This window comes from Nipponia nippon, unplaced genomic scaffold, assembly GCF_047370975.1.
Source record: "Nipponia nippon isolate SJK-2023a ecotype South Korea unplaced genomic scaffold, ASM4737097v1 scaffold_33, whole genome shotgun sequence".
Taxonomy (NCBI): domain Eukaryota; kingdom Metazoa; phylum Chordata; class Aves; order Pelecaniformes; family Threskiornithidae; genus Nipponia; species Nipponia nippon.
The window spans coordinates 1550082-1576786 of record NW_028262351.1 but is presented as its reverse complement, the minus strand read 5'-3'; the positions used below and the strand labels follow the sequence as shown (position 1 = coordinate 1576786).

General features: G+C 40.3%; 1 protein-coding gene across 26 annotated transcripts in view; it reads right to left on the bottom strand.

The window, feature by feature from the left end:
- LOC104019864 (5'-AMP-activated protein kinase catalytic subunit alpha-1) overlaps positions 1 to 26705 on the bottom strand; it is a 112381-nt gene that overhangs the window by 53291 nt on the left and 32385 nt on the right. For 22 of the 26 annotated variants that reach the window (XR_015707624.1, XR_015707625.1, XR_015707626.1 and 19 more), the window contains 4 exons: positions 26083 to 26307; positions 23457 to 23943; positions 22928 to 23054; positions 13367 to 13552 (listed from right to left, as the gene is read on the bottom strand). Coding sequence is in view for 22 of the 26 variants with exons in the window: in XM_087770837.1 (XP_087626963.1) it covers positions 13367 to 13552; positions 22928 to 23054; positions 23457 to 23943; positions 26083 to 26307 (1025 nt within the window). In the remaining 4 variants the exon portion in view is untranslated. Of the gene's footprint in view, positions 1 to 13320; positions 13553 to 15587; positions 19379 to 22927; positions 23055 to 23456; positions 23944 to 26082; positions 26308 to 26705 lie in introns of those variants that run through there. The other 4 variants (XM_087770838.1, XM_087770821.1, XM_087770828.1 and 1 more) reach the window with 3 other exon arrangements.

Below are 26705 nucleotides of genomic sequence, written 5' to 3'. Positions count from 1 at the left end.
TAATTAAAACCTGTCTATACAGTTATGTTCATGCATATTAAACATTTTAGGGACATGATTTAGTGGTGGACTTAGCAGTACTAGGTTAACAGTTGGACTTGATGATCTTAAAGGTCTTTTCCACCCTAAATGATTCTATGATTCTATGATAAACACAATAATCAAATATAGATTAATCTAAGACAACATTTAATAAGCTGAGCTGTCTTGATTCATACAATACCGCATAAAACAATCATCTTTGTTATTTATCAGAAAAAAGATTTTGCATGTGACATTATTATAAATAAAAAATAAATAAATTTTAAGTGGTGCAAAAGATCAGAGGAATTAGTTTTAAAGCAGCAATGTAATACTGAAAAAAGCAGAACTGTTATCCACATAAAATTTCATGTTGCCACTGTAACTGCTTCCACAGTCATTAATTTCTATTAAGACAAAAGAAAATAACAGTACTACTTTTTAATTCTCCTGCTAATAGAGATGTAAATCTCCTTCTCTTACTCCAACTTCCTGCCTGGCATTATAGGAAGATGTGGTGACACTAGATAACCTTGATAGTTCTAGCCTCATTTTAACGGGCAGCTGTGGTCTCAAAGACCCTGCATGTAAGGACAATGGGATTTTAAATCAGTATGTATTCACACATTTGCTTTTGCTTCCATAGGGAAGAGTACTATAAAAATCTACTGCAAGACGTTCTCACTTGCCAAGTTACAATATTTGAAGAATTTATGTTTTTAAAATATTTTATATTTTTTTCTCACTATAGGGTATTCTGCAGCAATCAATCAATCATCCTCCTTCATTTGTCCCATGAGCAGAATCTCTTCTGCTGGTTTGCAGAGCCTTTAAGTGTGAAGGGCAGTTTTGTTCAGACTACACTTTATATAACATGTTTTTATAACACATGGACCTAGTAATTGTCACTATGCAGTGACCCTCTAAAAAAGGTAAGGGATCATAAGACATAAGACAGGGATAAGAGACATTACCAGGAAGCTCCCTAGGCTGGTACAACCATCCAATTATTACCCGCTATTGGTTGTTCAGGTTGGCAGCAATGAGGTAGCCGAGAGAAGTCCAAAGATGATCAAAAGGGATTTCAGAGAACTGGGGCGATTACTTGAAGGATCAGGAGCGCAGGTAGTGTTTTCCTCCATCCCTTCAGTAGCAGGGAGGAATACGGAAAGGAACAGGAAGACCCATCTCATTAACATGTGGCTCAGAGGCTGGTGCCAGAGGTGGAATTTTGGGTTTTTCAATCATGGAGCAGTTTACATTGCACCAGGACTGCTGGAGACAGATGGGGTTCACCTGTCACAAAGGGCGAAAAGGATTCTAGCTCAGGAGCTAGCAGGCCTCACTGAGAGAGCTTTAAACTAGATTCAAAGGGGGAAGGGGATAAAACCAGGCTTGCTAGGGATGAGCCTAGGGGTAGCATGCCTGTGTTGGAGAAGAGATCAACAGCCCAACTGAAGTGCATTTACACCAATGCACGCAGCATGGGCAACAAACAGGAGGAGCTGGAAGCCATTGCGCAGCAGGAAAACTATGATGTAGTCGCCATCACGGAAACATGGTGGGATGACTCGCACAACTGGAGTGCTGCAATGGATGGCTATAAGCTCTTCAGAAGGGATAGGCAAGGAAGGAGAGGTGGTGGGGTAGCCTTGTACGTTACAGAGTGTTTTGACTGTCTAGAACTCAACAACGGTAATGATAAGGTTGAGTGTTTATGGGTAAAGATCAGAGGGAAGGCCAACAAGGCAGATATCCTGGTGGGAGTCTGTTATAGACCACCCAACCAGGATGAGGAAACAGATGAAGCATTCTACAAGCATCTGGCTGAAGTCTCACAATCGCTAGCCCTTGTTCTCGTGAGAGACTTCAACTTACCAGATATCTGCTGGAAATACAACACAGCAGAGAGGAAGCAGTCTAGGAGGTTCCTGGAGTGTGTGGAAGATAGATAACTTCCTGACACAGCTGGTGAGGGAGCCAACCAGGGGAGGTGCCCCGCTGGACCTGCTGTTTACGAACAGAGAAGGACTGGTGGGTGATGTGGCGTTCGGAGGTCCTCTTGGGCACAGTGATCATGAAATGATGAGAGTTATCGATTCTTGGAGAAGTAAGGAGGGGGGTCAGGAGAACTGCTGCCTTGGACTTCTGGAGGGCAGACTTTAACCTGTTTAGGAGCCTGGTTGAGAGAGTCCCTTGGGAGGCAGTCCTGAAGGGCAAAGGAGTCCAGGAAGGCTGGATGTTATTCAAGAAGGAAAACTTAAAGGTGCAGGAGCAGGCCATCCCCATGTGCCAAAACACGAGCCGGCAGGGGAGAAGACCGGCCTGGCTGAACAGAGAGCTTTGGCTGGAACTCAAGAAAAAAAGGAGAGCTTACCACCTTTGGAAGAAGGGGCAGGCGACTCAGGAAGACTACAAGGATGTTGTTAGGTTATGCAGGGAGAAGATTAGAAGGGCCAAAGCCCAGCTAAAACTTAAACAGGCCACTGCAGTTAAAGATAACAAAAAATGTTTTTCCAATTATATCAGCAACAAAAGGAGGGCCAAGGAGAATCTCCATCCTTTGTTGGATGCGGAGGGAAACATTGCCACAAAGGATGAGGAAAAGGCTGAGGTACTTAATGCCGCCTTTGCCTCAGTCTTTAATAGTCAGACTGGTTATCCTCAGAGTATTCAGGCCCCTGAGCTGGGAGATGGAGATAGGAAGCAGAATAAAGCCCCAATAATCCAAGAGGTAACAGTCAGCAACCAGCTCCTCCACCTGAATGCTCACAAGTCCATGGGGCCAGATGGGATCCACCCGAGGATACTGACGGAGCTGGCAGAGGAGCTTGCTAAGACATTCTCCATCATTTACCCAGCAGTCCTGGTCAACCGGGGAGGTCCCAGATGACTGGAAGTTAGCTAATGTGATGCCCCTCTACAAGAAGGGTCGTAAGGAGGATCCGGGGAACTACAGGCCTGTCAGCCTGACCTCGGTGCCAGGGAAGGTCATGGAGCAGATCATCCTGAGTGCCATCACACGGCACATGTGGGACAACCAGGGGATCAGGCCCAGCCAGCATGGGTTTATGAAAGGGAGGTCCTGCTTGACTAACCTCATATCCTTCTATGACAAGGTGACCCGCTTGGTGGATGAGGGAAAGGCTGTGGATGTTGTCTACCTGGACTTTAGTAAGGCCTTTGACACTGTCTCCCACAGCAGTCTCCTGGAGAAGCTGGCTGCTCACGGCTTGGATAACTGCACTCTGTGCTGGGTAAAAAACTGGCTGGACGACCAAGCCCAGAGAGTGGTGGTGAATGGAGTCAAATCCAGTTGGCGACCGGTCACGAGTGGTGTTCCCCAGGGCTCAGTACTGGGGCCGGTCCTGTTCAATATCTTCACTGATGATCTGGATGAAGACATTGAGTGCCCCCTCAGTAAGTTTGCAGACGACACCAAGGTGGGTGGAAGTGTCAATCTGCTGGAGGGCAGGAAGGCCCTGCAGAGGGACCTGGACAGGCTGGATCGTTGGGCCGAGGCCAACTGTATGAGGTTCAACAAGGCTAAGTGCCAGGTCCTACACTTGGGTCACAACAACCCCATGCAATGCTACAGGCTTGGGGAGGAGTGGCTGGAGAGCTGGCTGGTGGAAAAGGACCTGGGGGTGTTGGTTGACAGCCAGCTGAACATGAGCCAGCAGCGTGCTCAGGTGGCCAAGAGGGCCAATGGCATCCTGGCTTCCATCAGGAACAGTGCGGCCAGCATGACCAGGGAGGTGATAGTGCCCCTGTATTTGGCACTGGTGAGGCCGCACCTCGAATACCGTTTTGGGCCCCTCACTACAAGAAGGACATCGAGGTGCTGGAGCGTGTCCAAAGAAGGGCAACGAAGTTGGTGAAGGGTCTCGACAACAAGTCTTATGAGGAGCAGCTGAGGGAACTGGGGTTGTTTAGTCTGGAGAAGAGGAGGCTGACGGGGAGACCTTATTGCTCTCTACAACTACCTGAAAGGAGGCTGTAGTGAGGTGGGGGTCAGTCTCTTCTCCCTAGTTACAAGTGATAGGACGAGAGGAAACAGCCTCAAGCTGTGCCAGGGGAGATTTAGACTGGATATTAGGAAAAATTTCTTCACCGAAAGGGTAGTCAGGCATTGGAACAGGCTGCCCAGGGAAGTGGTTGAGTCTCCATCCCTGGAGGTATTTAAAAGACAGGTAGACATGGTGCTTGAGGACATGGTTTAGTGGTGGACTTGGCAGTGATAGGTTAACAGTTGGACTTGATTATCTTAAAGGTCTTTTCCAACCTTAATGATTCTATGAGGTTATGCAGGTCATATTTACCCCCAAGGCTTGTATTAGGCCTTTATGTTACATCTAACAGATACTATCTGACCTATTTTAAAGGATGGCAATCAGCAAAGACATATATACATTTGTAAGTAATCTTTTTTGGTATTTAATGATCCTTACATACAGATTTTTTTCCAGCATCCAACATTTTATTGCAATTTATGTCTTATTTCTTGTACTACACACAGTGAATACAAATAATTCATTTCTACAGAAACCTTTCGTATATTTAGAGACACTCATTATGGAATTTAGTATATTTAAAGACTCCTCATTACCTTTCTCCTCTTTAAAAAAAAAATCCATTTCTTTCAGATATTTTCATACTAGTTTAATAGTTTATATGGTTTAATCTGCATAGTGTCTTTATTTTAAACTGTTGTGCTGAACTTTTATAGAAAAGATTTCTGTTCAGATTATTTCTTCTTTTCAAAAAGATTTTCTCACTGAAAATTTCTTTTCAGCAAAAGTAATTCTTCTGCCTTCAAGAATGAGGTGAACAATGTTTCGCAGTTCTTAAGTTTACAAAACCATTTTTTTCAAAGGCTCTGGTGCTTTCATGTTTTGGAGAAAGGACTTGAAATATAGTAGGCAATTTTCCAGATGTGAAAGACTTTTTGCATTAAACCTATTGGAATTTAAGTTATAAACTTGTGGGGGTCTTTGTTCCCATTTGGTACACGTCTGTGAGATGGCAGTAGCTTAATTCTCCTACGCTGGATGTTTGCCACCACAGAGAATTTATGCAGAGCAGATGAGGATGCATCACCCCCAGGGGTGACTCAGCACACATCCTCCCTGCAGTGCAGTGCCTGATGGCTGGCACAAGAGGCCAGAGGACATGAGCCTGAACCTGGAGGCATGAGAAGAGAACAGGAACATAATGGCCTGTGGCAACTGATAGGGGGGGAAAACAAACAAAAAAAAAAAACCAACTCCTCAGTTTCTTTAGCCCTGGGCACCCATCTCTGTACAGACTAGAGTTTCAGAAAATTTCCATCAGCCACCATGTCTGCATCAAGTTTCTCTTCAAGGTCTATCTTCCTCACTCCTGCAGCTTCCTTCTTCCTCTTCTTTTGAAGAAGATGAAGTTTCTATTCTCCTCTTCTTCCTTTACACCTCAGTGAGCAAGACACTGCAGCATTCTCTGCAGAAGTCACTGCTTCAGGCTGGCTCTACCATGTAGAGATTTGTACACTATGCTCTACTACACATGTAGGAATAATCCAGATTGATCAAGGGAACAAAATATCTATCCCATCCTAGAACTTGACATATTTAGCCCAGCAAAATAAAGCCTGAATCAATATAAGTGCCCTTAACTTGTAAGTCAGGAAAATCCAGGAGGATGGAAGACGTACTTTTCTATTACCAAATTATACTGTTAAAGTTATTACAAAGATTTTTAAAATAATGGTAAAAACAACTTTTTCCCCAAGCCCAGTTTGTCATAAACCCTGCATCTGTTTTAGCTAATGCTTTTAATTACAAATTCTAGACATTGAGAAGGTAAACTTCACTGGCATGGTTAAAGCCTCAAAAGTTCTGAGCAACTGAAAAGAGTAACTAACAGGAAGCACCAGCTAGTCAGTCAGGAATGCTTGCAAAAACTAAGTAGCCCTGCTAGAAATGTAGCAGAGAGGGTATTTAAACTTTTGGAGACGTGCTTGCTCTTCTGCTTTGTTGACTGAAAATAAAAATCAGACAGCTCTGAGTAGAAGGTATTTTCATGCATTAAATATTTGGTTGGGTATCAAAATATATTTATGGCTTCTAACAGTGGTTAAAAAAAATGGAGCATGCTATAGTAGCTGGGGACTGCAGGACTGACAGGACCTCTGGGGAAGCTAGTATTACCAGGTATTACCTATAACTGGGTAGGATTGTTTAAAGTTGTTGAAAAAGAATTTAACAGAACCCCACTTTATCTGACAAAAAGTTTTATTTTTGCTCTAACTTAATACTTCCCAAATACTATACGCTAGAGTGTGTATGTGGCTGGCATGTAGTTCAGGATGGAGTCAGCAGGACAGAAATATGCCGTCACATGTTTTATTTTTAAAAGAAAATAACGTCTTATCAAATCCTAATAAGGAAAGCAGTACCATTTAAAGTATGAAACAAAAACTGCAAATGGAGTAACAAGAAATTCTAGGCCAAAATGATAAAACAAATAGCTATTTTTAAAACTGCATATATAATGATAAAGTTAAATATTCCATCACTGTGCTTAAGTAATTGACTATAAAATAATCCACACTGTTGCGCTTAGAAGGAAGATTATCACAGCAGTGTAATTATATATTTTAATCTCTCATAAAACTATAAAAATAAAATCTGAGTTATTTATCCCCTCAAGTTGACAGGAACATAATCTGAAGCACAGACTTGATTGCTTTTCAATGGAAAGCCAACCATCTGTTTACAAAGGCTATAAAATGCCACTACATCTTTTAATGTTACTTTTGGTTACCAAAATCTTTGTTTCTATATACTTACATTAGTATCATTTTGAAAAATTCTCTCAAATTCAAATTAGTTGTTAGCTGGATTCCAATAAAATGCAATAATTCCTCTCTTTGCTAATACATAACTCCTATCATCACGTAAAAGAGCTGACACTATTTCTTTCGTGAGAAATAAAAGGAAAGGGCTGATCTGAGGATTCATATTGTCAAGGCTTGATTCCTTTTACAAAACGTAGTATCACGCTTATAGACTGCTAAACCATTAACTACTTAGTAACAATACAGTGAACTGCATTCTTCAAAACATCAAACAAAAAGCATGCACAATTGGTTCACATTTATACAAAATTAACTGGGCAGATGTAATCTTCAATACTTCAGATTTGACATGAAGGCCCCAGCCCACAATGGGGTAAACTTAAGTCACAGAATAGTTGAGGTTGGCAGGGACCTCTGGAGGTCATCTGGGTCAACCCCCTACTCAAGCAAGGCCACCTGGAGCTGGTTGCCCAGGACCACATCCAGATGGCTTTTGAATATCTCCAAGTGTCCTGGTTTCAGCTGGGATAGAGCAGGACACTCATTCACTTTCAGATGGTCTTTTTTTTTTTTAATGCTGCTTTTGTTTGGGTTTTTTTTGGTTTTTTATGAAAGCATGGGGCTCACTTTGTGGCATGGGAAGAAGATATCAGTGTGAAATTGTTACTGCTTAAGTTGTCATCACCAATACAGTAAGTCTCATTTGTAAAAACAAACATTTGAAATTGAGAGAAACATGTAGTCAGGCTTGCAATATTTCTACAGTTTCTACACTCACATTGCAGAGTTTACTCAGGTGTGCTCTTGCAAATCAATTTCTAGAATTTAAGGAATTTCTGCCTCTTACTTGGGGCACAGAAATAAAGTTCTGCCTGCTTACGTATAAGTATTACTGTTGACTTACGCTATTTACTAAATTCAGTAAAAAGAGCAAACAGCTTTTGTAAAAGCTAAATAAAAAGGGGCTAATTTATCTCACTTTCTGTCACAAGTTTGACAAAACCAAACCAAAACAAATCTTTCTTTTCATTTGCAAGAAATGAATATATTATGCAGCTCGTATAATATAGATTAGATTTGTTTGGAAGCTGTATTTTAGACCAGGGAAACTTGAAATGAAAATACAGTAAATTATTTTTATGTGGGTAGTGAAGACAGACTTGGGGGGGAGATGAAACAAAGAAACAGAAGAAGCTGCTCTTGGGAAGGGTAATAATTCCCAAATCTCAAACATTACTAAAACCCCTGACATTTATGCTTTATTAACTTTTCTTTGTTAAAAATATAATGCATTGAAAAATTAGAAAATCATAGAATGGTTTGGGTTGGAAGGGACCTTAAAGATCATCTAGTTCCAACACCTCTGACATGGGCAGGGACACCTTCCACTAGACCAGGTTGCTCAAAGCCCCATCCAACCTGGTCTTGAACACTTCCAGGGAGAGGGCATCCACAATTTCTCTGGGCAACCTGTTCCAGTGCCTCACCACTCTTATAGCAAAGAAATGGTAATGAAAGGCTAATGGGAAGAGTATAATTATGACTTAGATCACCTGGTCAAAAAGCCTCCACAGGTTCAATAGTTATTAAATCATTTAACCTTTTAAGACTCCTTAAAAATTGCTTGGTTTAAAAATAAATAGTGAACATTATCTGCAGCTTAGAATAACTCCCCAACCTCTTCTTTGTACATGAGAACACCTTCATCAGAAGACACTTCAATATGCCTTAAAACACACAGAAAGGCAAAAAAAAGTAGAAATGCCCAGTGTTAAAGCACTGGAGATGCCAACAGGAGCTTTCCCACCCCTGGGCTCCCTACTCAGACAAGAGATACAAAAACATTCAGAGGGCAGACTACCCAATGGTAACTCCTCCTCCCTCTCTCTTTCCACCAACAGACAATATTCTGTTTCCCAAAAGAGCATGTGTGTTTGTACATGTTTGTTTAATTGCTCCTTCCCACACATCCCAAGAGTACACAAATGTAACACTTCTTCCACATATCTGCCTTTTCTTTCTGTTCTGACAGAAAGATCACTCATTCACAAGTCATCTTCATAACTGCCTATTGATCAAGCTTCTAAGTCAGAATTTCCTAAACCACGTCTTCCACAATATTAGACCCACTGGGATAATCAACCCAGTTCAACACCTATTTCTGGCAGTCTCCCCATCTTCCTTCCTATCCCACAAAAAGACTAAAATATAGATCAGAAATTGTTCTCTTCAGCACCATTTTTCTTCTTTTTCTCTCTCAGCTTAACAGGTTTATGCACACACATTACACTGGGTACATATAAACACTCCCCGAGCAGCTCCCACAAAAGCTGAAAACCCATAGAGGGCTGCCACCTCCAAAACAATTCACCCATGCCACTCCTGAGTTTACCAGTGGACAAAGAAAGCAGGCTGTACAAATTCTTCCCCCTAAGAAGTCCATTATTCTTCCTCCTCAAGAAGCACTGAGATCCATTTTACAAGCACAAGTCAGTCATCTCGCTTATCCACAGAAACAGACTTACTGCATACACAGACTAACAAAACCATGGTGGGGATGTAACACCATCGCTGCCTTCCCTTACCAGAAAAAAAGCTAATGGACTAACCAAGCATAAAGGCGGTAATTACTATTCTAGCTAAGTAATAGTGGATCCACTTGTAAAAGTCATCTTTCATTATATTAATTTTGCCATGCACATTACCTTAGAGTCTCTTTTCCATAAGAAGTGAAGTTGAATTTATTACTTTCTATTCTTTCCTTTATTTAGCCTTATTTATATCTTGCTTCTTCCCAAGTCTGTTTCCTTCCAAGATCCCCTTCTTCTCTCCACTCCACAAGTAACACCAAGACATCACCTTGGTTTCCCTCTAGTGCTCAGTCTTTGTTTTTCTTCTGAGTTTCTTCAATGGAACAAATACCATCCACATCAAATCTTTCTTTAACTGTTATTATGCTTTGATATTCCAGGAAACAATCTACATTAAGTATTTAATTCTTCACGAGTCTGCTTATGTTGTATAAAGGTACTTTCAAAAAAACAGACCATGTAAGTCTAAAACACAATTAGAACAACCACTTTCCACCAGAGAGAATAAACATACCATTAGAGGGAACTTGAGGAAGCAGACTGAAACAAATGTCAACTATTCCACCTGTTCAAGTAATAAAAGCCTCCCACTGTGAGTTTAGCCTCTAATATACGTGAAATCTTTTTTAAAAGAAAGATCTGCCTGAAAGTTGCGTGCCCTGACAACACCATACTACCATAATTGCCCAAACTCTACAGAGTGTGCTAAAGTAATTGACAGAAAATACAAGTTAGAACTTCTGTTAAGCCTCAGATATGTGTTAACACCAAAGCAAGTAAAAAGCCTCCTGAAAGTTGCATTTTAATTTCTTGTTACAAACCGTTTTGTGTTTCTCAGTAGCTCTCATAAGTGCTTCTGATGAGATACAGTTCTCATTAAATTTGCAAAAAACCCACATGTTGCTACTTATGGATGCGTTAAGTTTTTGTATTGTTTCCTAACTGACAGAAAAAGGGAAACCTTAGTCTTGGAGACTGAGTTTTGTCTTAATATTTTAAGATCACCAAAAATTACCTGCTGCTCAAAATAAATATACAGCAGTCTATCTCCCTGCCCTAAACCATATATACAACAGATTATTTGCTGCCATTCAAGAGATTTATTGCATTTTACATAATACACAAAAGCAAATAAATCAAAAAGAACACCAAAATACAGAAAAAATAAGGGTCTTCCACAATATACAACATCAAAAGCAAAATACAAGGAGGGCGAAGGTGGGAAGGGAAATATGAGCGAAATACATATATTAAACAGAAGTTGATCTTTAAGTACAGTAAATATTAGCAATTACCAGATGTAGAATGAAAGCATTTAGAAATACTACTTTCTCAAGCTTAAAAACACAATCTCAATATTGTTAGGAAAATCTCATTCTCTATTGTACTAATTAGTCTTTATAGTATGAGAGCACACTGTCCTGGTTTCAGCTGGGATAGAGTTAATTTTCTTCCTAGTAGCTGGTATAGTGCTGTGGTTTGGATTTAGGATGAGAAGAATGTTGATAACACACTGATGTTTTAGTTGTTGCTAAACAGTGCTTACACCAGTCAAGGACTTTTCAGCTTCCCATGCTCTGCCAGGTGCACAAGAAGCTGGGAGGGAGCATAGCCAGGACAGCTGACCCAGACTGGCCAAAAGGCTATTCCATACCATATGACATCATGCTCAGTATATATAAGCTGGGGGAATTTGGCCAGGGGGCACCAGGGGGCAGTGATTGCTGCTCAGGGACAGGCTGGGCATCGGTCAGTGGGTGGTGAGCAATTGCACTGTGCATCACTTGCTTTGTATATTCCTTTATCATTATATTTTCTTCCTTTGCTGTCCTATTAAACTGTTTTTATCTCAACCCATGGGTTTTGCTTTTTTTTTTCTCCGATTCTCTCCCTCATCCCACGGGGGGGGGGGGGGGGGGCAGGGGGGAAGAAGGCAAGCGAGCAGCTGCGTGGTGCTTCGTTGACGACTGGGGTTAAACCATGACAAGAGCGCAAAAGCTTACATTGTATGCTGCATAGTCATGGTAAAGTAAGCGTGAATAAAGGACCCCAGCTCATTGCAAGGAGGACAGCCCCCATCCCAAAGAATAAAGGATACCCCAGGCTACCAAGATAACGCCAGCATCCTAGCCCCTCTAATGCCTATGTGAAACCCTCCCATTATCTGGCATCATAGATAAGTAACCATAGCAAGACCAACTCCAGGGATGTTTAGATCAAGAAAGAAGCAGGTGGATGATGATGCCATAGAATTATAGTTGCTTTGCAAAACAGTAGTATGCGTGTTAAGTAGCGATTGGTCAAATCATGTTGTACCTGAACGCTTGAAAGGTATAAGAACCATGTGTAAAATCACATTCAGGGTGCCTCAATTTGAATGGGACACCTCACACGCATGAATAAGAGAGTAACTCTTGTAATTCTATACTTTGTGGTCTAGCCTCTCTCCTCGGTCAGCATGGGCCAGTTGTAAAATTTTCGTGACAATATCCCGAAAAGAACGGAATAGACCTACCTTTCTGTAGGCCACTATTTTTTTAACACTGGGAATAAATCAAAGTTAATAAAAGACTCAATTCATGTATTCTGTGTTTTAAGCTATTAATATTAATGTAACTAACTTATGTAGCTACTGCATCAAAGGTATTGACAGCAGCATGCTTAAAACTAATTTAGCTTAATTTGGTTTTAATTTAAGTCACCTTTAAAACACTTCAAAATTTTATTCAGGAATTACAGAACTCAAGAACACAAAAGGATGTACAGAAGTGAAACACTGCCCCTCTGAACAGTGTCACCATCAGACTGAACAGTAAAAAGAGGAAACTATTTAAATATTTGAACAGAAAGCCTTTTCTCAAAGAAAGTCTTTTCTTTATTATTTTTTTTTTTAAATCAGACCACATGCACAGTGTTTATTATAAACAAACTTGCCCGCTTTAAACTTCTAAATTGTTCTCTCTTCCAGACTGCCCAAGGCACCCTTTTTTAGGCTGAAATTTCTTAACACAAATAGTTTAACAGAACAGGAGCATACACTGACTTATTTTCTTGATACAAATAATTCTATAATAACATCATCACTGGTCTGGGACAACGAATAAAGTGGAGATGCTCATACAAGTAAAGTAAGGATACAGATTTAGATGTCAAGCATTCTGAAGATTTTAAGACGACTATTCTTGGAACTGTCTTGGAGACTATGTCTTAGAACTCTTTCCCTCCTCTACCCCTCCCCCACTCCAAAGTTACTTTCTGCTTGAAGCATAATAGGACAATGGAACCATCTGTGCAATATCCTTCCAAAATCTCTGAAGTCTCAATACTCAGTACTACTACTAGATGATGTTCAGAGTAGCTACCTGAACCTGACTTTCCAAAAGAATTAGACATAATTACAGTGCATTAGCCATTTTGCATTATTTGCCTAGGCACTGTATACATGCAAATAAGTTTACTCTTAATAACAGAAAAGTAAGATTACCACACATTTACAGGAGAGGAAAAAGCTACCAGAGTAGCTAAAAAGCATTACTTACAGTATGGCTTATCTCATGGTAACTTATTTACCCTTTCAACTTTCAGGTACAGTCAGTTTTTCATCTCCCTCCTTCTATCTTTTTTTTTTTGTTATGTGAATGCACAAAAATGAGACTGAATACAGGCTTAATTTCACAGCTACCAACACCACCAAAGAAAACAACTTATTTAGTACCAGACAATAAAAGTAGAATGAAAGGAATGATCAATTTTTCAAATATGAAAAAAGTGAATGCAGCTGCTAGCAAATTACCTAGTGTTTAGAGAAGGGATTAAATTACTATTTAACTATTATTCAGTCAATGAAAAAAAGTAAGATAGTATTAGTACCTCCTATTTTCAGCCAAACTTGCACCTTTGTCCTTCAGCTACTTACTTTTCTTTACACAATCTTCTAAAAGAATTTCCTTTCTTCTCTTAGTTGCATGCACCCAGTTATCATAGTTGTCATCGTCAACCAGATCCTTGTCATCCCTAGCTTCTGCTTCAAATTGCTGGGAAGTAGCTTTTGAAACTTTCTCACCAATCTTTCTCTTCCACTCAAAAGAAGCTATTTGGAGAACTAGAGAAAAACATATTTTCAGCAGTTGGGTAGTTTAGTTTTTAAGTACGTAGGAGAAAAAAAAAATGCAACTCACTTATCTTGATTCTAAAACAATAATATGTAACAGACTGCCACCCATCCACACAAATTCTGCCCATCAGTTTCACTAGAGGTGTTAGTCAGGCAATTATAATTTCAAGCCTAGCTAGAATATATTCTCGAGCAGAAACACCACCCCCCCCCCCAAAAAACAAAGCAAAACCCCACACCACAAAAACAAAGCGAACAAACAAACACACACAAAAAAAACCTACCACGGAGCTCTGACACACCAGAAAGCCTTGTAACATTGAAGCCAACACACCAGAAACCAGACAAAAGGAAAAAGGAAACAACTCGGTCCAAGGTGAGCAACGTATCACAGGCATGGCCACTAGCCCAAACCACTACGAACTGCAAGGGCCATGCAGACCTCCCGCTGCACAGCCCTAAATGCCTTCGGCCCGGCCGCCTGCGGGGAAGCTTCCCCACACGGCCGCTCCTCGGCCAGCGAGGCACCCCCAGGACGGGCGTCTCCGGCGGGGCACGGCCCGCCACTCACCACGGCCAGGAAAAAGGCCCAGCACAACCGACAGAGAGGCGGCAATAAACAAGCAGCTAGGTAGGCTAAAAGAGACGGCATCCTGCGTCAGCCCCGTCCCGCCCCAACACCCCTACAGACCCCCACGGACCGAGCCTTGAGCAGGGACCTACAGCAAGAGACCATTACCTATTGCTCTCCTCCGGGCACTTGTCTTCCGGCTAGAAGGCACACGCGACCTTTGACCTCCAACCGGAAGGAAGGGGAAAAGCGAAGCGGTAGTAGCGGAAAAGGGAAGAAGGGGGGAAGAAGAGCTTCTCCCCGCCCACTTGGCGGAAGCAGCAGGGCCCATCGTCTCCCACGGCGCGAGAGACAACCACCCCCGTTAGCCCCACGGGGCATGGCGGGAGCTGTAGTCCCGGAGGTGCCGCTGGGCACGCCGGGAGCTGTAGTTCTCCCGGAGACGGCTGGGGCGCCTTGGGCTCCCGCCCTGGAGGGCCCTCGGATGCGTATAAATGCAAGTCAACTCCAGCTTTAATGAGACAACTGGGACGCGTACGGGCATTGCAGGGGGAGTGCCAATTCGGTTTTTGCAGGGCCTAGCTGCCCTGTTCTATGCTGTAAGGCAGGAGACACGGCTTTGAGGATTTTAATCACATAATTAAGTACAGAAGAAGTACTACTTGTGGGAATGCAAGGGGGTGATAATATGCAAGTCTGGGTGGTTACCACCTGCTAGTGATGGCTCAACTATGAAGGCAAGTACCACAAGGGGAGAAGTGAAGGAAGATGGGAATGCCACGTATCACACAAAACTCTGACAACATGCAACTGTTATTCGTAAGAGCAGTCACCTCTTCACAAGGAACAACTGTTAAGAGCAGGAAATACTACAAGGAAAAATGACCAAGAATGAAGATGAGGTTGGTGTTTTTTCCTAAAAGGAAGAAAAAGAAAAGACCAACTAGAGGGTTTTAAACTGCTCCCTAGTTATAGGGGCAAATATCAAGGTAAAAGAACCATCCATGGTGCATGAAAAGAGCAAAGTGCAAGATGCTAGATAAGGCGATTGACCATAGGGCAGTGCAAAAGGAGACTTTCCCAGTGTTCCTTCCACCTCAAATTCCATTTTGCTGTAAGAGGATTTATAGGATATAAGGGAAAATAGTCAGTCAGTCACCAGGCTAGCAGTTGGTGGTACCCAGCCTGCCTAGCTGGGAATTCTGTAATAATTTTAGTTGTCATGTTGCTGCTTATTCTAAAATAGTAATTACTGTTGTTTTTAAAACAAACGTAAGTTTGTCTATTAATTTATAACATATATAACACTAGAAGACAGCATGCACACAGTTTCAAACAAGATGGTTTAGTATTTCATGTTTACTTAGTTTTAAGTTTTGACAATTTAAAAAGTTTAGTTATAAACAAGCATTTGAGCTGTTCAGCTTTGTCCAAAAAAACCAAACCCCACAATACAGGAAGTAAGCACATCTTTATTAAAGAACAGGACTTTATATCTTACAATAGCAATCAACTGGTAAAAATAAATTTTATTTCCAAGTTTGTATTAAACACTCATATCAAAATAACCGTGAAAGTTTTTTTTTTTAAATATTGCACTACCAAGATGAAATTTTTATCCATTACCTAGTGAGTTATATTGCACATGGACAATTGGGTTTATCTATGTTTTTAAAAAAATTACAATACAAAGGCAAGATAATTCAATGTACTCTAACTGGAGTAATCTTGGGAATATAGAGCAACATACTTGACCAATTTGTATATTTGCATAAGCTGCCTCCTTACAACCCTGGCAGATTTCTCAGTGAAGTTTTGTTTCACAGCCTATTGGCAGATACTAGTGCAATGCTAAAAAAAGGTCTGCAAGATCAGTAGGAACATCTGAAGCAAGCAGTTTCAACAGCAAGATCTACAAAGCATAGGAAAGTTACACAACAGACAACTGTTCTGGATTCAAATAGCTTATCAGTCCCCCTTTCTCCCTCTCCCACACTGTATAAAAAAAAAAACCACCAAAAAAACCCAATTCTGTTCCATCAGGAAACTTTTGGCCATCAAAACTGATTTATCATACTAATAAAATTTACTTTATTTAAAACTGCATACTATACACTTCTGCCAGAAACTTACTTTAACTTCTAGATACCAAGACAAAGTAAAAACCATGGTTGCCTTAATGCACAAGAGGGCCAAAAAAAAGTATATAAAAATTAAAAGCTATTTGCACTTTGACACCTTGCATTTGTGGTCAGCATTCCAAATTTGCAAACTAGGAGCAGATACCATTTGCAAATATTTAGTTTAACTTGTTGTAGAAATTATTTTTAGCTCAAATAAGGATCCAAAGACCTGTTGAAGCCTTATACTGCAAGCTGTGAACTTTCACCTAGATACACTGACCATATGCTGAAGTCCTACCTAGCTACATGAAGGAAGGCCCTGAAACCGGTGCAAACCAGGAAGATAAGGTAGCCGAAACCATCAGCAGAAGCTGCAGCTAATCAAAATAAAGAATGACCTGCCTGGAGACAGGGAAAGGATCCAATAAGGAACAAGACAACCCCAGATCCAAATATTACTATTGGACCAAACTGTTGCATGAGGGGAGGGGAACATAGACTGTAAGGGTATAATTGTCCAGGGATCTCTTTGCTTGGGGTCCCTCTCTGGAGGCACCCAGTTCAAGCTGCTCTTCACCGCTGTACCACTCAATAAATTTGCCTGGCGTACATCATGTCGGAGACTCTGCTTCGGGGAAACCTAGGGTCGAGCCTGAAGGGAGAGGAAGCACCCAAGGGTGAGCGTGTGTGTGAGTGAGGAGTCAAAAAGGGGCGCCCGTCAGCTCAATGGAGCTGCCCACTGTGAAGGGACTCCGGTCCTAGCAGTTAAAGTCTTGGGTGGTGTGTGTGCGCGCAACTCCCTGAACAGTGTGTGAATGCTCAGGTGGCTGCTGCTCCCTTAAACTGATCCCAAACCAGTTCCACATGAGGAATTGCTGCAATAAAAAAAAAATCTGTGCATTTGTTATATTGCACAAAGTGCAATATTTAACAATTTCAAAATAAAAGGGTAACAAAAATGAGTACACTGATTTATTCAGTACATCAGAACCAATTCTTACAAGGCTAAAAAAATAAAAAAAAAACCCTTAAAGTAGGATTTGCAGCTGGTCCCTCATGTTGACATCTGGGGTTAAACCACAACAATCTCAATCTCAGGAGTTTAAACCCAAAGCTTTATTTAAGAGAAATCTTCCACTTTGCAATACAGTAATACAACCTTACATTACAGGGACCATGTGTGACACTTGAGGATAAAGAACTGAAGTTGTAACTTGTACCTACATACTAGGCAGACCACACCATTGCCCAGTTCAGAACACAGTTACAGCAGCTCCAGGGCTTAAGCAGCTTTAAGTTTCTTCAAATTCTGTGTTGTGCATATTCATAACATGAATTTCTGAACTGAAGCCAGTTGGCCTGGATTAGACTGTTCTTACAGCTGTAGCTAGGAGTTTTCAGCTAGTTATTGGCAAGAACCCCCATTCATTTTAAGAGTCTAAGTTTCACTGTTCATAGTAATGCCTTGATTTCCAGTCTTTAAATGGGAGAACAATCTTCAGAGTAAGTCAAAGTTTATTTCGAAGAGAACACTCATTCTTGAATATAAAACTAAATGTTTTATGATGTACAGTTTTTGTTTAATGTTTACAAGTGCTAGATGAAAATGGAACTGTGGATAATTACATCCAGTTTACAAGAGACTAAATGTTTTTGTGCAAGTACTAGCTATTTTAACATTTAAGGTTCAATTTTCTTCCTGAAACATTGCAAAAACCATAAATGCAGAAGGATTTATGTCATTGGTAATGGCAATCTACCATTGAAAACTTTAATATTAGCAGTCAAGTTCTCATGATCAGTTTTAAGTGTTCAACTGAAAAGTTAGACTATTAATATCACAATTTAAATGGCAGAGTGGCTTGGGAAAACCTAAACATGTAGTTTCAACTGCAAAGTGAATTCTATATAATATACACTAAGTTCGCATAAACAGCTGTATCAAAGTATTAACATATATTTTAAAAACTGTAAATTTTAGATTCTGGAATAGCATGCAAGAGCCCTTAGGGCTGTGCTCTTAACTACATGCACATGTTTATAAGGAACAGGATTTTCAGCATGCAGTAGCAGTGAGGAGCTGCTGTGCTGCTACTACACTAAGGTATGAGCTACTGAATCTGCACAGATCAGGAACCTGCTGACAGTTCTCCTTCACAGAGCAACATTTTGTTTCAGCCCACGGGGTGCCAAGTCTTCTCAGCATTAAGTCTCTCACCACTGTTGTGGTCTCAATTGTTCTACTTACAGCCCACATAATTTCACCCTTAGTGCATTACAGAGCACCTACATGCATTTCCAACTAATGGTTGGATTTGCATGCATTTAATCAAATTTATCCGTTATTAAAAGTAGTACATTATAATGCATTAAACTATTCTTTATTATTTACTGTCAAATAAGTGGGAGGAAACACAGCAGTTTTAACACATTACCGTTAAATGTCGAGAATTCTGATCAACTGAGGCACAATTGTAGATGGTAACCAACAAGTCATACTTAGGTCATTGAACTAGTAAGTGTACATTTACTTACAGTGCATCAGATGTATGCCTTACCAATGAAAAAAACAAGAAGGTCCATGTAACTTAAATGTTATATGAAGTCTAATGTGGAATCAGTGTTATGAACACTGCCCCAAGGGCATGTGACTTCCTGTACCTGCATTATACTATTGGACAGCAGACAATCAGAATTCACTCCAGCTTCAAAATAATATACATAACTGCCCATAATCATTCCAATCCCTCTGCAAATTGCATTCTGTGGCTAATTTTCAGCACCTTAGTTAATTTAACTCGATTATAACTGGAAGCACCTGACTATGATTTAGGCATGCTTATTGCTGTAAAAGAAATAAGCCCATCTTCAAAAATTATTGTGCAAGTATTTTAATAAGATTTGCACACATCTCAAAGAATTCTATTGTATGACTCCCTGGTCTTGGATTTAAGTCAGCTTTAGAAAAGTCAAGTGAAGAGGTCACTGATGGGATAAGGGATATATCTGCCAATTTTCCCTGTGCATCAGCATCTGAATCTTTTTGACAGGATCTACAGTTGCTCACAGAAGCTGATCTCCGTGGAGTTGCAGTCCCAGATTTTGCTTCAGTAATTTCATCTGGGAGGCAAGTGGAGAGAGGAGGAAAATTAGTTCTCAGTATCAAATCAGTCATAGGAACAGCAAACATCTTCCCCCTTCTCACACTTCTAATCTTGTTTTTTAAATCTTGATTAATACATAAGCAGCTTTTGCAAACTGTATATAGTTGATACAAAATAAAAGCTTATACATATAGCAACACAGAATCAAATGTCCTTATGCAAATTATTCTTGTGCTCTGAACTGTGCTCCAGGACTATCTGATCTAGTTTAGACCAGCACTCACCATATTTTTCATGAACTAGTTTCAGCAGCTAATAGTTCAATTGATTTAGTTTACTTAAAACAGAAACAAGATAGCATCATAAGGTTAAGTCAAATAACAGTTCAAACATTTTGTAGATAGTTTTTCTAGTATCTATTTTTATTATATGTTTTCTTTCTATTTGGTTATTTATACTTTGTTATTTGCATTTTTATTATATTATAAGTCATTGATGCATTAATTGCTAGCATCTACATTAATTTATCCTTCATTTTTGGGCTGCGGCAGTTTAAGTTTACTTCTAAGATGGAAGCATTTCCTCCTCATACTGAAGGTAATGTTCTGCTGAAGTATCTCTATTCTTACTTTAAATACTCAACATTAGTTTGACTCACACCTGGCACCAGAAAAAGTTATTTTAGGAGAAATTAGTGAACACAGGAGAGATTGCCTTTTCACATCAAAGCTACTTTAAACTACAGTTTGGTAAGAGGAACAGAGAACAGTTAGCTGTGGCGGAGGGAAAGTCAGATCAGCTTCGCTATTGGAAGAGAGATGCCAAATCCATATCCTTGGGCTGTATTTCCTCAAGAGTTGAGGCCAGGACTGCAGCAGGTTGCCCTCCCCCAACCACATGGCTCTAAGCAGTCATCTCCTCTCCAACAGGGATGGTATTTGTCCTATACTGCAGTAGGTCAGTACAGGAAAGTGATTCATCCCCTGTATCAAATACTACTGGATCTAAGCAAGCACTCGTATTGTCAGAAGGGACAAGGCAAGAACTGCAGTGCCAAGTCAGATCACATTAAACTGCCACGAGACAGAGCCTTAGCCATCCTATACTGTAATCCAGCCATATTCCAGTAAATCCTTTTTCCATGCCACATGTTTTCCTAGGCATGTCATGTACGCTACTGGCTGTAGGTAATTCTGCTTTAGTCTACTATGCCCTTGAACAAGCATTATAGCCAGTCTATATTAGCGCCTCCATTTTCAGGAAGGCATCCAACTTTAAGTTTGTGCTGGTTTTGGCTGGGATACATTTTCTTCATAGTAGCTAGCATGGGGCTATGTTATGGATTTGTGCTGGAAATAGTGTTGATAGTACAGGAATGTTTTAGTTACTGCTGAACAGTGCTTACACAGAGTCAAGGCCTTTTCTGCTTCTCACACCACCCCACCAGCAAGTAAGCTGGGGATACACAAGAAGTTGGGAGGGGACACAGCGGGGACCAGCTGACCCCAACTGACCAAAGGGATATTCCACACCATATGATGTCACGCTCAGCATATAAAGCTGGGGGAAGAAGGAAAGGGGGGGAGGTTCGGAGTGATGGCATTTATCTTCCCAAGTAACCATTATGTGTGATGGTGATACCTGCGAATATAGATAGAAGCTCCTGAATACTCCCCTTAACTATTCACGAAGACTTGCTTTTGTTTGGTAAAGACACTTGTAAGATAAGCAGCTCCTGAATACTCCCCCTTTAGACAGCTAGGCCTTGGGAGAGCAGATATGCGGAGCCATGAGGATAAGAAAGTTGTAAGATGACCATTAGACCAGAAAAAACCGACCTTGAAGGACATAGTATACATGATCCCAGAACTGAGTTTGCGCAGAAGTAAAGGTCAGTCGGCGAACACAGTGAAGAAGACTACGAGCCTTCATCTGAAGACCCCCAAAGACCACCTGAAGGCCACCACAGAAAATGATTGCGCATGTGGATCGGACATTTGCATATGTTAATAAGTTCCAGGAAATCTCACGTTTATGTAGACAAATTCTCAGAAATCCTATGAATGTGTATATTTTCATAGTATATAATTACTGAAAGTCTATCAAGTCTTCGGAGCACTTATGGTGGAATTATCCCCAGTGCTGCCCGGCACCGCAATAAAGAATGCTTGCTTTCTAAAACTCCAAAATTAAGTTTTAGAGAGTGAATTATTTTGCTGCTTTCCAGTAACAATGGAGCCCTGCTTTCCTGGAGATGGCTGAACACTTGCCTGCCGATGGGAAGTAGCGAATGAATTCCTTGCTTTGCTTTGCTTGCGCGTGTGGCTTTTGCTTTACCTATTAAACTGTCTTTATCTCAACCCATAAGTTTTCTCACTTTTACTCTTCTAATTCTCTCCCCCATCCCACGGGGGGGGGGGGGCAAGCAAGCAGCTGTGTGGTGCTCAGTTGCCGGCTGGGGTTAAACCACAACAGAGTTGTGTGCTGTGTTACTGTCACTCTATAAAATAGAACTTTCTATAGGTCAGTCCAACTGCTTTCAAGACTTCACTTATGCAAGCATACAATTCCCATCTCAAATTATGTCTACTACTAGCATTGGTGGGTTGGACTTGGCTGACAGCCCCTCATTCACTCCACCCTACCTCAGTACAGTGGAGGAAGAGAATTAGAAGGACAAAAGCAAGAAAAATCATAGGTTGAGATAAACAGTTTAATAAGGCGGGGGGGGAAGCAACACAAAGGCAACCACTCACCACCTCCTACAAGCAGACTAATGCCCAGCCAGTCTGAGCAATGGCTACCTTCCCCAAACCCCCATCCCCTCAATTTTTTTGCTAAGCATGACATCATACAGCATGGAATATCCCTTTGGTCAATCTGGATCAGCTATTCAGGTTGCATCCCCTCCTCTTGTTCACCCCTGGCCTACTCATTGGGTACAGCACAGTGGGGAAAGAAAAAGACTAGATACTATGCAAGTACTGTTCAGCAATAGCCAAAACATTGATGTGTTATTAACACTATTTTAGTCACAGATCCAAAACACAGCACCATACAGGCTGCTATGAAGAAAATTAACTCCATCTCAGCTAGACCCAGTACAGCAATGTACAGCCCAAGTCAAATTCACATGCCTAGATGCTAAGCTTCACCTTCACTAGGAAAATATGTTCACATACTTACTTCAGATCTAAATTAATGTTTAAATTTGGGGGTGAGGCCCCAAAGGCAGTTTAGGTTGATCCAAATCTCACCTCCCACAATCCTTACCCTTTTACACCAGTGGTATTAGTGCTGGTGCAGACACAAAGTGGAGCAGTTCAGGAGTTGATATAGCTAAAAACTGGTTATTTAAGGGATGAAGCACCTAACCATCTGGTCACAGGTACACTAGACCAGGAAGGCATATTAAAAAAAAAAAAAAAAAAAAAAAAATCACACACTAATTCGAATCTAGCTTGGTTTAAACTAAAAGGGCAACACTTACAAGTAAATTAAGACATGTTTGCATTTAGAATTATTTCCCTTACAACTCCATTAACTTATGTAAGTCTTCACATACCATCAATGCTACGGAAGTCCAGTAAGTATGTCCTGCTGTCCACCTGATACAACTGTAGACTCATTTTGGAATATGCACTTGTCACTGGATTCTTCTTTCGAACACGCAGATAGTATGGATTTACAACCTAGTACAGAAGAGATTTGAGTTAGTAACTAGAACTGCTTGAGAAGCACTGCATATTGTTTTTCTCATTTCAACTCACTGGTATTATCAAGTAATTTTGGCTTACTTGTCAGAGCATTTTTTTTTCTTCTAACAAAAAAAACCCACACCAAAAAACCAAACAAAAAACCCCACTCAACACAGCCCCAGTAGAAAGGTTAAACACCTTAGCAAGATTTTTCCTATCAGCATAAATAGCGTCCTCCAAAACCCTTCCTGCACAGCAAGCACAAGCAGTCAGCACAGGCACATGAGATTATTTTCCAGCACAGGAGAATGTAGTTTCAGACTTCTAGGCTATGTAATTACAGAGCTCAAACAAAAATTTACTGTTGTCTGCTGTAAAGACCCTTTATTCTTTTACCTTCCATTCATAATCCAGTTGTTTAATTGCTCGACAAACTTCAGCCATGATATCATTAGGTCGACTCTGACTCCGTATTCCCAAGTGCCACTTAGCTCTTCTTACACCTTGGTGCTTTGACTTCTGTGGATTCAACTCATCAAGTGTATGGCGGGGAAGTGGTGCTTCAGCTACTAAGAATGGCACTCTTTCAGGATGAGGGCGAGACAGATGGTGATCATCAAGAAAAGAATCCGGTGGGCTTGTAGCCAAGTAGAAGTCTTTGGCCTCATTCATTATTCTTCTATTATCTATAATGAGGTGATAAGCAACCACTAAAGGGTCCTGATGATTTTGGCTGTATAGACAACTTAGCACTTCCTCTTCAGTGCATTCAAACTTCTCACACACTTCTTTTAAGGCTTCATCATCAATCATGGTAGAACTATATGATGGGTCTTCAGGAAACAAGTATTTGGGAAGGTCCTGCTTAAACCATTCATGTTCCCTAGATTTAAAAATAAACAAAGTCTCTGTGTGTGTGTGTGTATCTGTAAAGCAAGCCTTTTTAGTATAAATTATTTTAAAAATAAAATTATTCTTAGTCCATACAAAAAACCCACAGTTGTCAGTTCAAGTCCCCTTCTGTGCAGCACAACAGTACATAATGGAAAGTAATCACCTCCTTCACAAGATTTTGCTAGACATTTTGCAGGAGACTGAAAAAATCCTCTTTCCTGTAATGGTTTCAACTACCTGATCTCCAAAAATATCTTTGTGTAACTCATCAACCAGCTTTTTTTTATATTATATATATATATTTTTTTTTTTTTTTACTGCCACTATCTTAGTTTTGAGATATTTTCAACTGAAACTTGTACCCTACCCACTTGAGTTGTCCCTCCCCAAGTACATACATAACAATACATAACAAATTGAAGAAATCTTGATACTGAATAGTTTCTTTGGTAGATGTTTGGACAAGGATTTTTTAACATTAAAGTCATATGCTCCCCACCCTCAACAAGCTGCCTATAATTTTTTTCATTCAGAAAACCCCCTGCTGTCTCTTCAAGACTTAAAGAGTTGAGGGAAGGCTGTGGAAGAGTCAATTTATACCTCTTTACTACTATATCCATGTGCTAGTATTCATAAGGGGGAAAAGGAAATATACAGAAGGAACCAAATAAAGTTGCCCAATCATACAGAAAAAAATAAAATTGTTTTGTGTGCCTAGAGTAAGCTGCTTAACTAGCCAAAGGATATGGCATGATGCTAATTTTAAAAGTATCCTAGTCTATAGCATAAAGACTCACTACAGATTTAAGAGCAGTTACATGGATCAAGCTCTAGTCAGTATGAGCTTGAGAACATGCCTCAGCACAAATGCATTAAGCAAAATGCACTTTCATCATAAGCAAGCAGTTAATTTGGAAGTAGAAAAAGCTTTTCCTATATTACTACAAAGCACAGCCCTAGCTGAATAACTGAGTCAAGAGTAGTATTTTGTTACTATTCATTGCAGTGGGCCTCTTCCCTTGCACGCACACACACCCCCCCTAGAAAAATTAAGGTATTCAATTAAACTGTGAGATGACGTCTCATGGCTAACAGGACAAAATTGTTTAGGATTCAAAATCCATCCATGCTCTATAGTCAATGTTTTTCAACATCTTTTTCACAATCACTTCTCTTCTGGACTTATTTAACATGACTTAGATGAGTGGATAGGAACTTAGCTTAAGTTTTACAATGCTTAGTTCTCACAGTGCTTTGATTTCTGCAAGAAAGTACTTCCCATTGTAATGAAGTAGCAAGGGATGTGCACACCACATTTTTTGTTCTACTGAAAGAACACAAACATTGCCAACTTACTAGCTTCCAACCCTAAAAGGGGAAGCATTTTCACTAAGGTAGTATTTCAGAGCTTTCTCCTTAGAGCTTCTTACAAAGGAAACAGGAAAACCTAACTAAGCTACTGCATGAAGGACAGCTTTATCAGCTACCATTTTTTATTTATTCTACCCACTGTGTACTTGTCAAAGCAATCACCCTCTCCAGAATCCTATCTTGGAATCTGGAGCCCATGATGGCTATCTGTAGCTAGCAGCTTTAATTTATCAGTATTCTATGTAGTAATTGTCACTCATACACAGGCTCATGCCAGGGTTTTGAAGCTAGAATAGAAAGTGCCATCTTACACATGGAATATTCAGCCTTAACAGATGATTTTTCAATGTCTGCAGAAATATAAATAAAAGCAGTAGTTATCAGGTTAGAGTCATAACTTCCCCTCAGACATTTACAGTACAGAATAGTGGCTCTTAAGAGCAAAGATGTTTTTTTCCCCAGAGAAGTCAATACAGTGTATTTCTGCAAACCATTTTGCAGATAAACAGGTTTGCTTTAGCAGTCTTAAATCTAGAGTTTCTCAGAATTTCTATATGCAACATATATTTGTTTTACTGTTACCTCCAATAGATACTGGCCACTGGATATCAGAGCTGAAGCCAAACAACCAGAAGCTGAATTTTTCATCTCAGACTATGAAACAGGGACAAGCTATATGAATGATTTCTTTGTTCTGCATATTTTCACTGAGATTACCATTCCAGCATCTGCGATCAGACATTGGTTAATGTTTTACCTAATGTTTCTGATTGTTGCTCTCTTCATTGGATCTACTTGCAGCATGTGTTTCAGAAGACTAATTACAGATGGATTCAGGTACTGAGGGGTATAAAAGATACCATCGCATATCTTCTTAAAAAGGGTTGGCACATGATCATCATCAAATGGAAGTGTTCCACATAACAAAGCATAGAGAATAACCCCACTGCTCCAAATATCTACTTCTGGACCTGCATATAATCTGGGAAAAAGTTAGCTATTAGCGATTTGTGCTTAATACATTTAAATAGATTTTTTTTTTCTACTTCCTTACATTGTATCACATTTATAGTGTGTGAACTTGGAATGACTCATCTGCAATTACTATATCATTTCAGTGCTATGCCTCCCTTGAACTCTAGTGTCCTTCCCCTTCAAATATGTAACAAAAGCTAGGGCACAAGTACTTAGTTTTCCTCTCTATTGAATAAAAATAATCCACAGATACAATTCAAGACAATGGTGAACTGAAAGAAACTTGCACCTACTACCAAGAAAGCCCACGTTAAACATTGTTATCACTGTCCAAGTGGAATCTATGCAGTCATCTATCCTCCAAATCTTGGAGGCTGAGAAGTTTAAGACAAGTCCATATAGCAG